Source organism: Heloderma suspectum, chromosome 4 (assembly GCF_057233095.1).
Source record: "Heloderma suspectum isolate Gila_16-S chromosome 4, 16-S_ref, whole genome shotgun sequence".
NCBI lineage: Eukaryota > Metazoa > Chordata > Lepidosauria > Squamata > Helodermatidae > Heloderma > Heloderma suspectum.
In genome coordinates, this window is record NC_139461.1 from 63007092 (window position 1) to 63021981 (window position 14890).

Sequence of the window (14890 nt, forward strand, 5' to 3'; positions counted from 1 at the left end):
AACAAATAGTGCCTATGGCAAAATTACATCCCGGGCAATGCCGGGTATATCAGCTAGTATATATATATATATATATATATATATGCGCAAATCAGTGTCCTCTGGTTTTGGTGATTCATAAGTGGTCACCCTAGCAGTAATACTGGGATATGTGACATAAAGGGTAGGGCCAGCAGGTGTAGCCTTGCTTGCTCATCCATGTGTTTGTGTTTGCATGGAAGATGCTGTCTGAAGATGGCTTTGGTTGACTTCAGTAACAGAAATATGTTAGGCAATAAAATTCTGTCCCTGCTAGAATAAGTGAGATAGTTATGCACGACTTCCTTTATTGTAATCATGGCTTGTATGAACTTCCATTTAATGTTTTAAAAAAATTATATGAAGGCCAAGGCTGAGTATCAACATTTCATGTCTAAAAATGGTATTATATGACCTCACAATTAGCCATGCTTTGATAGCATCCAGACTGGATTATTGCAGTGCATTATACGTGGGGCTACCTTTTAAAAGGATTTAGAAACTGCAGCTGGTCCAGAAGGCTGCAGAGCAAGATTTTTAATGGCAACTCACCATTAACAATGTTAACTCTCCAGTCTTGAAATACCTACTCTGGCTTGCTATATGCTTCAGGGCTCCATGTTAATTACTGATTTTGACCTACAAAACCCTAAATGGTCTAGAGCTAGGATATCTGAAGGATGACATTCCCCTGTATGAACCTGCTCAGTTCCTGAAATCATTAGAAATCCTGCTTTGAATGCCCCAGCCATCAGAGGTTAGGTGGATGGCTACCAAAGAAGGCCTTTTCTGTTGTGGCACCCCATCTTTGGAACCCTGTCTCCAAGATGGTCCACGTGGCGTCCACACTGCTTTCTTTTAGTACCAGGTGAAGGCAATCTTATTCTCCTGAGGGTTCACTTATTGATTATGTGTTTTAGTGCTGCAGGTCTTTTATTGTTGTTTGCTTGTTTTTAGTATATGATGTTATATTATTGTTTTTGCCTAACTTTTAAAAAATATTTTGTGAACCATCTTGAGGAATTTTGTGGAAAGGCAGGATAAAAATAGTGTTTTTTAAAAAATGAGTAGGCACTAGGTAGCATTTGCAAAGGGGTCTAGTAACTGGAACAGGAGAGATTCTTAGACACAGAGCATATTTGTCCTTTCAGTAATGATTTTTTCTCTCTCTCTAGCTCCATCTAATCCACTGGAACTCAACAATGTACAACAGTATTGATGAGGCAGTAGGGAAGAAGAATGGCATAGCCATTATCGCCTTATTTGTGCAGGTAACTTTCTCATTTCAGGAAATGTGCAAGGTCACTTCCCCATCCCCTGTTTTACCTTCCTTTCTAAAGATCTGCTTAAATTACATTAAAATGCGGACCCCTCCTGCCTTCCCACTCCTCCAAAGGCAGTAAGGGAAACTAGTGTCAGTGGAAGAGAGAAGAGGGTTCTTCTTCCTACCTGCTTAGGACTTGCACCAAAAAGGTCTACAAATGGGACTTTTCTCCTCCTCGCTAGACTATGCCAGAGAAAGCCTCTTGCCATGAGATGTCAGGAGATGGTTCAGTCTTCCTCTCTCTACAAACTCCTGAATTTGACACTTCTACTCTCCCTACCAGCTTGAGTGAGATACTGAATTAGACCATTGGTTCATCTAGACCAGAGGTACAGGACCGTAGGCCCATGGGACAAATCTGGCCCACCTGGGGTCCCCATCTGGTCCTCCAGGGTTCCCCAAATGACCGCAGCCCCCTTTCCCTGGCCCCACTCCTTTCCCCCATTTGCTGATTGTTTTGTGGTTTCCTGACTTTGGCGCTTCCTCCTTTCTAAAAGTGCCTCCCCTCAGCCTTAGTTACTGTCAGTAAGAGCTTTAAGCTAAAAAATGCTGGCATTTTTGGTATTTTGCCTTGCCCCATTTTGCCTTCAGCCCTGCCTGCCACCGGATTGCAGCCCCCAAGGCCTTTTCCAAACTGAAAGAAGTTCAACACCCCTGATCTAGACCAATGCTGTTTATTCTGACTTGCTGTGACTCTGCAGGGCCTCAGGAAGAGAGTGGTCTTTCTCCGTAGCTGCTAGGGATGTGCGAAAGTCACTTACCTTTTCGAAGGGGGTGATTCGCGGTGGGAGGGAGGCGCTCCGTGCCTCCACCTGAAATCCTAACCCAGCTGGCTCTGCTCCGGGCAACTCTGCAGAGCTGCCGGCCGGGTGCATTCGCAGGCGTGCGGAGCCTGTGGACGCAAATGGCGGCGGCTACGGTGGCCACCAGTTGCGTTCCCTTTTTTTGCCGTGATAGGCTACGTAAATATTTACGTAAATATTTACGTAATGCAAATGGCGTCCCTGCATTAGCCGTGATAGGCTACGTAAGTATTTACGTAGTAGGGATGTCAGAGAATTCTGCGATGGATCTCGGTGAGCCCGAATGCCAGTGCATTCGGCACCGCGAAATCCATCGCGGAACGAAGCCCCCACCCCCCCACCCCAGGAAAGGCGCGCTGGCCGTGCTGGCCGCCATTCGCTTCCTCCTGTTTAAGCCGTGATAGGCTACGTAAATACTTACGTAGCCTATCACGGGTAATGCAGGGACGCCATTTGCGTCCCTGCGGAGGCCGTGATAGGCTACGTAAGTATTTATGTAGCCTATCACGGCGGGGGGGAGGGAAACCCCAGTGCATGCAAATGGCGGCGGCTACCGCCATTTGCATACACTGGGTTTTTTCTTCCCCCTGCCGTGATCGGCTGTGTAAGTATTTACGTAGCCTATCACGGCAGGGGGAAATTTTACAGGTCTGTTCACCCTGTTTAGAAGCCCCCATAACTAATAGAGTTGGAACACTGTGGAACTACTGTGAATATCAATGGTAGCACTCTGAAAGCTTTATCACAACCTATGGAAAATTGTCCTCTTGAAATAGTTTCTTGAAAAAAGGAAGTTGTCATATTTGAAACTGTTTTTTACTTTTTTTGGCTTCTGTTAATTTGTCATGTGTTATAATTGTGTTATAAATGCCTCCAAGACGCCTGTGTTTGAATGTAAAAGTGTATTGATTATGGGACACAGAGATACAACTGTTAAAAATAATGGCAGTAGCTCTCAGTTCTCTCGGTTCTATATCCTACAGGACTGTTCCATAATTGCTTTGGAAGCTGCCCTCCAACTTCAGCAAAGCTAACCTTGGAGTAAATCAGAGAGTTGTATAAAATTGTGAAATAAATCTCTTTAGTTTAATACCTGTCTCCACTTCTCAGCTCAATCAATGTGTTGGGTAGTGGGGTTTTTTTTGGGGGGGGGCATTGCTAGTTATTTTAATTTTAATTGAAAAGATCTGTTCACCACATCCTTAAATTTGGTATGTTCTTTGATTAATGGTCTTCTGGAAGAAAACCAACATCAGTCAATAGATTTGATCCAGCTAGAGTTGTGGGCAACCAGGTGTACATAACACTCCCATTTGTGTCACCCAACCCATATATCCAGCCATATCAGTCAGATCCAAAAGAGCATCACATTCTGGATGAAAACATGCATCCATCTGTGCTATTGCACAATATTTAAAGAATAGACTTCTTCTGAAGCTGTTGAAAGTTCATAAACATTGGCCAACCCAGCACAAATTTGAATTTCTTCTGAAAACAAAGATGTTACTTGAACTGTGACTACTGTTGCCTTAGCAGATGCAAAACAATGGCACACCTATTATGATTCCCACATCGTTGATTGTAACTAGCCTGCAAGTTCTTAAAAAGAAATTTCTTCCTTATGAGTGAATTGCTGTGTGCCATTTATGCTTCTGTTCCATGATCAGTTGGATTTATTTATTGTTTAAGTGGTTAGTTTGGTCTGACATTTTCTTGTTATGGCTCCTGGCTAAACAAACAAAACCTAACTGAACTGAGCAGAACAGATGTACATCTGCATTGGCAATGCATGCGGAAGGCTGCTTAACCATGCGAACCACTCTCGCTGGATTGGGGCAAATGTTTGGATACTTTAAAAATACCTTGATTTGCATTTTGCAGCTAATTTTTGTGAAAAACCCTAAAATAACAAAGCTTCTGTGGGCCTGACAAGAGCCCCATGGGTGTGCAATGTCTGGATGGATGTTTTATGTGCTCCCCCACTCACTTATTAGGGCAGGAACCTACATCCTCACCCTTTGTCCTCACGGGCATAGGAATGGGTGCAAAGCATCACAAGACCGGAGTACTTTCATGTATTGATGTTATTTATTCATAAAATGTATTACCTGCTTTTCTTTATAAATAATCCCAAAGTAGGGCACAAATCCAGTAAAGCACAGTATCTCATGACCCTCTCCAAGTGTACGGTAGAGGCAGTTTTCAGTGAAACAAGGCTGACCTCTTCAGCCATGTACAGAAGTCAGTATGGACCAGCTTTTTGTATATACCGCTAGTTCTCAAAAAAACTGAATTAGGTGTATGGTGTTGGCATGCATATGCTCAGTGGTAGAGCACATGCACTGCATAAAGAAAGTCAGTGGTTCAATCCCTCCAGGTAGGACTAGAAAAACTCCTGAGTGAAACCCTGAAGAACCTCTGCCAGTCAGTGTCAACAATACTGGGCTAACTGAACCAGTGGCCTGACTTGGTATAAGGCAGTTTCCTGTGTTCTTGTGCTTCTTTCAACCACCTGATGTGCAGTCATTTTATGTGCTGTGGTGTGTAGTGGATAGCGTCAGACTTGGACTGGGGTTCCAATCCCCACTCAGTGATGATGACGTGCACTAGATGATTTTGGACTAGTCACTGTCTCCTAATCTAACATAGCTAAGGTTGTCGTGAGGATAAAAAGGAGGGAAACATATTTGTCACCTTGAGCTGCTTGGAGGAAGGGCAAGATGTAAAATGAAATGTCTAAAATTAATCACTCTCAACTTAATGTGCAAAGCCACTCAGCACAAGAAGATACGAACTTAACAAACCTTTTCCTTGCAGTTTTCAGAACCGAACAAATGGTAACCTTGGCCTCTATTTATTACACAGTGATACCTGATTATGACATGATGTACAGTAATTACTGAAACATTAAGGCAAAAGAGGCAAGTTGACTTATTCTGAAGTTTGATACCTTGGTACTCCACTTCTGTCCATTTCAATCTTGTCTAGTCTAGTTGCCTTTCTGCCAATTACGTTCTTGGGCATCACTGCTTGAATATCATGCATGAGGTCATCCAATTTGGGAGAAATGAGCACAGAACTGGCTTCAGTTCTTGGTGACCTTGTCAGTACACAGGTTTCAAGGTTGCCCTTCATAGCATTGTATGTCAAGCTTTATTTATTGTGCATTTTATTTCAGATAGGAAAGGAACATTCAGGCCTAAAGGCTGTGACTGAAATTCTGCAAGACATCCAGTACAAGGTAAAGCATTGTTCAAGAGAGGAAGAAATACTTGTTTCACTGGCTAATTTGGGGCGGGGTACTTAAAGTGACCTGAATCTGGGGTGATGTATAATGTGTATAGAGGCCTTAATGTGAGGGTATTTTAAAAAGAGAGAGAGCAGATCAGTATCATGCAGGAATGGTGAACTTTTGGATCTTATTGCTATTGCTTTAGCAATTATTCAGGTGACAAAGAAGTGGATTTTAAACCATATTACATGGTGCCAATTTAAACTCCTCTAACAAGAAAGATGGAACATCTGTGTACACAATTGCTCAAAAGTCCACTGTCCTTATCCTACAGTATGCATGAGGGTTGTTTCCTGTGTTATGGTTTGAATTCATAGAAGCACTCTTATGAATGATAATATACCAAATCTAGTCACATAAAAAACCATTGTCCTTTGCTTAAGAACATTTTATATTGAAGTGACAGGATTATTTACTTATTATTATAATGTTTTAATAGCCCACCTTTCCACCAAAAAATGGTGCCCAAAGCGGCTAAAATAATAAAACAAGATTAAAACAAAATCTAATTAAAACAATAATAAAAACAAATAAATTAAAAGCACAATTGAAAACAACACAGAAAACATAGAGGGAGCCATCCTGGCACCCTTGACAGGGAGTACCATAGCCTAGAAGCAGCAACCGAGAATGTCTGCTCTGGTGCCCCACCAAATGTGCCTCCGATGGTGGCAGGACGCAAGAAGTTAAATCAGAAGCACCATCCAAATTTCAGAGCTCCAAATTTCACTGGGACTTCAGGCAGTCATAGAACAGAAGTGTGTGTGTGTCTGTGTGTCTGTGTGACACACACGCGCACACACAGTGTGAGAGAGAGAGAGGTTCCTGCCATCCTATACACACTTACTTGGTTGTAAGCCACTGAATTTAGTGGAACTTCTGAGCAGACATGCAAAAGATTGTGCTGTCAGGGAGGACTTAACATTTTCAGAAAGTAGCGTTATAATTCATACATCAAATAGAAGAAATTTGTAATTTATTTGAAAAGAAACAATATTTCTTTATTTAATTTCCTACTTTCTCTGGAGAATTGGTGGTGGCAGTGGGTCATTCCTGATGCCAACTTAACTCACGCAACTGAACATCAGCCAAAAGGTATTAGAGAGATTTTTGAAAAAATCCCAAAACCTTGGGGAAAAAGTTAAAAACAAGTTACAACATTCTTTGGGTGCAATCCTACACCTACTTACTGGAGTAAGGCTCTTTGTATCGGTGGAATTTACTTCTGAGCAGACATATATTGTCTTGCCCAGGCCAAATGAAGGATGATTTTTGGAAGATCATTAGAATTTGATAACAAGTGTTATAGTTTTGATGGCTTTCAGCATTAGAGTCCATTTGTTTGTTTGTCCACTGCATATTTTTCATTTAAAGTGTAGCACATTATGGCCCAGTTTCTATGAGCCGTGAAACCCTGAAAGTACTTCAGTTTTCTCTTAAAAACTAGAGACATGACTGATTTCTGTTACATTTTCAGGGGAAGTCCAAGACAATACCTTGTTTTAATCCCAACACACTATTACCAGGTAAGTGTTTATTTCTATGCCACAAAACCTTTACTGGAAACTATATATGTACAGTTCACTTTCATGGCAGTCTGAAACCACTCGTGTGTCTCCTGCTTGTCTATAAATCCTTTGGCAGCCTGAACAACACTGTTAACCTAACTGGTTTACCAGCAAAGAGAGTTCTGAACATGGTGTATCCCATTTAAACAGCAGAGATGATGAATGGTGTCTGTCAGCACAAAAATAAGTTGCTATCCTTCCCATGTTATAGATGGATGGGTGTCTGAGATTGTCTTGCCCATAGGAATATAGGAAGCTGCTTTATACAGAGTCAGAACATTGGTCCATCTAGCCCAGTACTGTCCACACTGACTGGCAGCGGCTCTTCAGTGGCTCTCCAGGGTTTCAGGCAGGAGTATTTCCTATGGCTTCTCCTCATTGTCCACACACACAGAGCAGACAAACACAGCGCTGTAGAGAGGTAACTGGGGGCCCAGGGCAAAACATTGTATTGGGGCCTTCCTCCTTCCTCCTCATCCCCCAAATGCTGTCAGTAGATAACACAGGATATTTAAGTACATGGGATATTGACAAAAAAAATGTATTATATAGTCTGATGATGATAAATTCGTTAATGACCATCAGTGCCGATTCACTCACCAGGCAACCCTACTTTAATGGAATGCAAAAAGAATACTTTTCAATCTCAGAAAATTACAAATCTCAGTAGCTATACATATTATTTACAGCTACTATAATTAGGAGCAGGAATGATCAAATATTCACATAATTCAAACAAAAAAATCCTGTATTACAATAATTAATTAATCATCTAATACCTAAACAGGCAGCCTACTGGAATGACTCCTTGCTTGCTTTCATTTTGGTGAGCCTGTCAATTAAATGGTCAAAAGAGATTTAGTGACCCCTTACCAGTTTCCTTTTACTAAAGGTACATTCACCTGATATGGTAATGTTACTGAACATTCTTAGGGTAATGCATATTTGCAGATTTCCCATGTCTTTGACATAAATTTGGTTTAAGGCAATCAATGTGTAGGGTTTTTTTTTGCCATGGTTGTTACACAGTCCTGAGTCTTGTGAAGCAAATTCACACAGTGATAGGCTGAAGGAGGACAAAGTGTCTTCCAGTGGGTGTTGGGGCCTAGTTCCACCCTTCCACTCAGGACTACTGCAGCTGCTTGTGGCCTCTTTGCTAAGGAACCACTCCAGCTCACCAGCATAGAATAGGCTGCAGAATGGTGGAGCTTGCAGTGTGTGCGGGCCTTAGTCCTCCTCCCTCCCACTTTGTGGTGTTGCTTGTCCCAATGTACAGTCCTCAGCCAAAGAAGCACGACAGCACTCAAGCCCTCCAGCTCACCTGCCAGGGAATTCTGGGAATAAGGCTTTGATTTGACTCTGTAAGCCACTGCCCTAAAGGTCAAAGGTCTGACTGGCACAATCTTCTTTTGTCTACTAACCACAGGTAATTTGGATCAGTATGCTGGGGACCCTCAGTCTTGTGGGCCCCCAGTGCAGTTTACCCACTTTGCCCTCATCCCTGCACTCCTGCATACATATCTGTCTGAAACAAAGAGGATGCAAGTCCAAAGTGACACAGCAGAAAGTGACAATGAACTCATGTTCATAGATTGCATTTAGCTTACACGTGGCATGGACTTTTCCATCTAATAGTAAAGCACTAGAGCAGAGCTTTCCAAACTTTTCGTGTTGGTGACACACTTTTTGACATGCATCATTTCATTTCATGACACGGTAATTCAGTTTTACTAGCAAACTGGAGCTTAAACTAACCCGTTATAAGAGATACGGACACGTAAATTGTAATAACGAAATGTATGGGGATACAACATATCTCATGAAAACCTTTCATTTATATTTTTTAAAATATATGAATTGTAAGATAATAACATATATTGTTGTCATTTATGACTAACAGTATGTAAATATGTGCAAGAATTTTAAAAAGTTGAATAACACCAATAACTACTTACCATTTTAATGGGATGTATGAGGTTGATGGGATGAACACAGCTTTTCAATATTTGGTGGAATTTTAGATAAAGACATTCGCATTTCGTCATCAAGCATTTTTAAGCTTCCATGTTTCAGTGTCTTTAAGTTTGCTATCGGTGAAAAGGATACTTCACAAATGTATGTAGTAGAAAACTGCAGAAGACTTTTTAATGCTTTTGTAGCTATGTTTGGATGCATTTTTGAAATGCAAATCCAAAAGCTGTCTACATCACCCTGTTCATGCATCATTAACAGATTTCAATCATTTTTTATGTCAGCTAATTCTTCTTCTTCAATAAATGAAAAGTTCCTCGTTGCAGTTGAAAGAAATGGATTTCTGATCCAATCATAGTCTTGGATTTCAACATTTGGGAAGTAATGATGAACTTTCTCTTCGAGCAGTGTTAATTGGTCAACAATTAGCGATCTGATATCACATTTTAGCTGGCAGTCAGCAGTTTTGGAAAACATTTCAAAATTTCCTTCTTTCACTTTCCTTTTCCAAATTGCTATTTTGTCTCTCATAGCACAAATTTTATCTACCGCTGTTAAGATATTTTCTCCTTTTCCTTGCATACTGGTGTTTATTTTATTCAAATGTTCAAATATGTCAGCAAGATATGCCAATTTTGTGCACCAAAGTTTGCTTTGAATTAGATCGCAGAATTCATTTTGCTGATTTTCCTCAAAAAGCTTAAGCATCATTTCCTTCAATTCATATACTCGACAAAGCACTTGACCTCTTGAGAGCCAATGAACTTCTGTGTGTAGTAGAAGCTTTTTAAACCTTGCCTCCATGTCTTCACAAATATGAGCAAATAATCTTGATTGAAGAGGTCTACTTTTAATTAGGGTTGGCGGAGAATTTCTCCCCGAAACTTCGGGGGGCCGAGCGCCAACGTGTTCGGCCCCCCGAACAAGTTTCGGGGAGAAATCCTCCGAACCCCCCGCACACCCCCCCGGGACGGGACTTACCTTCGCCGAATGTCCCTCCTGGCGGCGGGTCCGGCCGGCGGTTCGGCGGGTGTTCGAGCGGGGCGGGAGCGGCAGCCGGTCTTTTGACCGGCTGCTGCCGCCGCCATTGCAATAAAAGAAAAAAAAAAAAACGCCCCCTGATAGGCTACATGACGATTCACGTAGCCTATCACGGCTAGATTTGCAAAGTCAGCTGTGATAGGCTACGTCAATCGTCACGTAGCCTATCACGGGTGACTTTAAAAAAAAAAAAAAAGTGTGTACGGATAATGGCGGCCCCCATAGGGAGCCGCCATTCCCGTTCCTTATTTGGTCGCTGTAGTCTACGTAAACATTTACGTAGACTACAGCGACTAAATAAGGAACGTGAATGGCGGCTCCCTATGGGGGCCGCCATTAGCGTACGCGCTTTTTTTTTTTTTTAAAGTCACCCGTGATAGGCTACGTGACGATTGACGTAGCCTATCACGGCTGACTTTGCAGATCTAGCTGTGATAGGCTACGTGAATCGTCACGTAGCCTATCAGGGGGCTTTTTTTTTTTTTTTAACTTTTGCGTTCGCGGCCGGGCGAGGCGGGAAGCCTCCTCCCCAGCCTGAATTTCGGCCTGGGCGAGGCGGGAAGCCTCCCCCCCGGCCTGAATTTCGGCCGGGGCGAGGCGGGAAGCCTCCCCCCCCGGCCTGAACTTCGCGGGGGGAGCAGCGAAGCGCCTCCCCCCCACCGCGAACGTCCTTTGAGGACAGGTAAGGGACTTTTGTCCACCCCTACTTTTAATATAATTGACCATTTGAACCACTTTGTCCAAAACTTTTCTTAATTCATTTCCAATGGTTTGTGCGACTAGTGCTTCGTGATGTAAAAAGCAATGAGTAATTATAATATTTTCATTCTCTTTCTTTGCTAAAGCTATGAAACCTTTTGTTGAACCAATGAGGGTGCGCCATCTGTGCATATTCCTACACAATTTAACCGTTGCAAATTATTTTCCTTCATGAAGCAATCTAAAGTTTTAAATATATCTTTACCTCTAGTTCTCATTAGACGTTCTAGACAGCACAAGAATTGCTCAATAATTCTGTCAGTATGAATGAAACATATAAAAACCAATAATTGTGCTAACCCACTGATATCTGTTGCTTCATCTAATTGCAATGTAAAGATCATATTATCATTTTGAAAATATCCTTCATTTGCTGCTTAATGTCATCAGACATGTCTTGAATACGTCTTCTGATCGTGTTATCTGCCAAAGGGATTTTATTAACTTCTCCCTCAAATTCGGGCCCAAACATTGTTTGAACAATAGCACAGCAAGATTCCTTTATGGTGGTTTCGGCGATAGCATGTGGATCCTTGTTTTTGGCAATTATTTGAGCAACCAAGTAACTTGCCTTTTGAGCTTTCTCTGATGTCTTCATTCTCTTTGTGAATGATGCAGACTGCTTCTTTATAGATTTTGAAAGCTCAGTAAAGTATTCTACTGATTTTTCTGACAAATGACAGTGTTTTGAGGTGAAATGATGCTTTAATTTATTTGGTACCATACTTTCATTTGCAAGTATATCCCCACAAACTAAACACTGGGGACAAGGATTGTTTTCATTACCAGAAAATGTGAACCCCAGTTTCATATAATCTTTATTGTATAAATGAGGCTTGGAAATTTTTCCTTTACACTTCTTAAATACTAATACAGACCGTTCAACAGTTGATTCTTGCGTAGTTTCCTCTATAGTGGCTACATTTTGTTCATTGCAAACGTCATCTTCACCAGCTTTCCTTTTCTTAATTAGGAACGTATCCATTTTACGGGTAATTCAACTGCAATTTAATGAATAAATCTATGCAAATTTATTTCTAGGTTTTAGCATTAACTAAATATGAAAATAACAGGACTGTTTTTAGCGCTTATCTTTCTCTCTTTTTTCTTATGGAAATAACAGCACCTGCGCTCCACTCCCACAGTGATAAAGTGAGATAAAGATAGGAATCAAGACCAGGAGAAAATGTGAAAAATAAACAAAATTAACTAAAGTATTTACAATACATATTAGGACACATAGGCCCAGGAAGGAGCTCAGCTGCAACACATGAAGTAGAGAAGCAAAAGTCCAACAAAAATGGTGTAAATATATGTCTCACTACAAGGCTATATTGCTGTAAATACTTGCAATGCCTATGTCCAGAGTCCAGTTCCAGCACTCTCCGGTGGTACACTGCCGGTGGGTGGTTAATCCACGATTACAGCAGAGTAAAAATAAAAATAAATGGCAGAAATCAAATTATAAGTGCCACGTGATGGGTGGCTTGCTGTTTGCCACATTGGGTTTGGGAGGGTGGCCTCCCTTCAGCCAGCAGCAGGTGGGCTGACTGGGTGACAGCCTGCAGCTGCGCTCGCCCGGGTGATTGGGAGCATGCTGATTCTGAGGCTTCTGGCCTCCACTGAGCTCCGTTCCGACTGGCCAAGATGGCGGACGGCCCACTTGGTGCAGTCCCAGTCCCAGGCAGCGTTTCCACCCATGCGCAACTCTGGCCTGGCCATGCGGCAGCACGGTGCAGAAGTCCGTGAAGGGTGCACCCGAAACCTCGCAGGGCTGGTGGTCGCTGCCACTTCTCCGTGCTGGCGGCAGCTTAGCTCTGCTCCCAAGGTGGCGCCTCCCCTCCCCTCTCTTCGTCCTGCACCTCTACCTTTCCGGGGAGCGCAGGCTCGAAGCCCCTCGCCTGCCTGGCGCAGCCCTCCCTGCTCTGGTGGCGTCCAGCGGGCTGTTGTTCTCCCCCGCCGCCCTGCAGCCGCACCGAGGACGTAGGAAAGCCCCTCGCCCGAGCTGATTGCAAATTGCTCAACTAATTGCTCCGCTAACTTCGAATTCTCCACACTCCTCATGCAGCCAGCATTACCACACTCCTCGCTGTACCGCTCCAACACCACCAATCACGTGCGTCCTATGTCAAGATGCCACATGATCCTAAAGCAGCTAGTGTTAAAGCGGCTAAGGCTTAGCTGCTTTAATATTAGCTGCTTTAGGAAGTTCCAGGGGAGGGGCCAAGGGAAGCAAACGCGAGTAAGGGAGCTCCGGGGTGCCCTTCCGCACAATTTTCTGCATTTCGTGCGACACACCTACACACTGCTGCCGACACACTAATGTGTTGCGGCACACAGTTTGGAAAGCTCTGCACTAGAGAGTGAACATGATCCATATTTGGTTGCGTGGCAACTCCTATTCATTTAAATGGGAGATGAATAGGAATATTTCCTGGTAGGTGATATTCAGTGTAAATAGACTCTGGTACATGACTAGGTATTACTCAAGTCCTAATTAATGTGGCACATCCTGGCATCTAAATTCCATTCTCTGACTTACTGATTGCATGCCCTTGAACAGCTCAAACTTTCTCACAGAATTCACTTTTAGCAAAATATTGAGACAATACTTTCCAACCATGTTAAAGGCTGCAATTCTAAGCACGCTTACAGTGTATTCTTACATGTGTCTGTTCAGAAGTAAGTCCCATTAAGTTCAATAGGACTTACGTAATTGCAAGTATGTGGGCATAGGACTGCAGCCTTAGGGAGTACAAATTGAATAAACTTCTGAATAAGCATGCTTAGGAGTGTGCTCTAAGAGTCAGACATGATCAAGACTTAAACCACAGCATGCAGAGGGTGCGGTATGGAAGCTATGCACACAGAAAGGCCTACAGAGACTACCCTTGCAGTGCTGTCAGTGCCTGCATCCAGACCCTGAGAGGAGCTCGCAGAGGCATTCTCCCTTTTGTTGCATCATGGCTGTGTGCAAAGGAATGGAACTTTCAGCCATTTTGGTTTGGTCTTTGAGTTGTAGAATGGTTGCTTTTCATTTTAAAACAACAAAGAGTCTTGTGACACTGTAAAGACTAACACATTTATTATGTCCTAAGCTTTCGTGGACTATCTGTCTGTTAAACATTCACAGGAAGGTGACAATTAAGGAGAAATAGAAATGTAACCAGGACTCTATTCCCCTTCTGATTGACCAAAAGGGTGGGAGAAGGGAATTAAAAGGGCAGGGGAGTGTCCCTTTAGTTAAGGTGAGTTGCCCAAAAAAGAAAAGGAAAAAAAAAGGTTTTGCCATTATAAGCCTCAAAATCCTACTACTTATAAAAAATGACGCCTGTTGAGCTAATAACTTGAAATCTGGCATCCATAATCCACCTGATGAGGTCTACAACTGGGTAAAATGTCAAACAGATCCAATACAGCAGGGGCCCTTAATGCGGTGTCCATGGGCACCTTCAATGGTGCCCACAAATGGGTCCCCAACGTGGTGTCTGCAGGCACCCAGTTTTTTTAAAAAAAATTGTTTATATTTTTTCCATTTTTAAAATATACATATACATATTTGTATGAAATGCATACAACATTCTTCTAGCAATTATACATGGGCTGCAAAAACAGTGGACCAAATAAATATCCATTTGAAGGATATTTCTAAATCATCTAAATGCTACCCTTTCAAATATTGAAAGTGTTGTAAGGTCCTCAATCCATTGCATTATAGGAGGTGAGTGTTTATCCTTCCACTGTTGTAACATCAGTCTTTTAGCTGTCAAAGGGGTGCAGAGAATCCATTTACGCAGACCATTTGTTAAAAGAGTGCATGTATCAGTGAATATTAAAGACTGTTCCAGTACAAAATGTTTCTGTGTAATAACTTCCACGCAAAAAGAAGTAACTGATGGACATTACCAAAACATATCTTTAAAAGAAGCATTAGCTGTATTGCACTGCCATCAGCTGAATTAGACAATCCCTTATTACAGAGACGTTGTGATGTCCAATAGACACGAAGCAAAAGTTTTTGCTGAATAAGAGACAGCCTAAGATCCATAGATGCAAAAGGTAGATGCCAAAGCAGAGATCCACTGATTAGGCATTTTGTGGTGGCCCACAACAC

The 14890-nt window shown here is 42.3% G+C and overlaps 1 protein-coding gene across 6 annotated transcripts in view; it reads left to right on the forward strand.

The window, feature by feature from the left end:
• CA8 (carbonic anhydrase 8 (inactive)) overlaps positions 1–14890 on the forward strand; it is an 88190-nt gene that overhangs the window by 48568 nt on the left and 24732 nt on the right. For all 6 annotated transcript variants that reach the window (XR_014790108.1, XM_084849460.1, XM_084849463.1 and 3 more), the window contains 3 exons: positions 1194–1289; positions 5324–5386; positions 6915–6963. Coding sequence is in view for 5 of the 6 variants with exons in the window: in XM_084849460.1 (XP_084705586.1) it covers positions 1194–1289; positions 5324–5386; positions 6915–6963 (208 nt within the window). In the remaining variant the exon portion in view is untranslated. The remainder of the gene's footprint in view (positions 1–1193; positions 1290–5323; positions 5387–6914; positions 6964–14890) is intronic.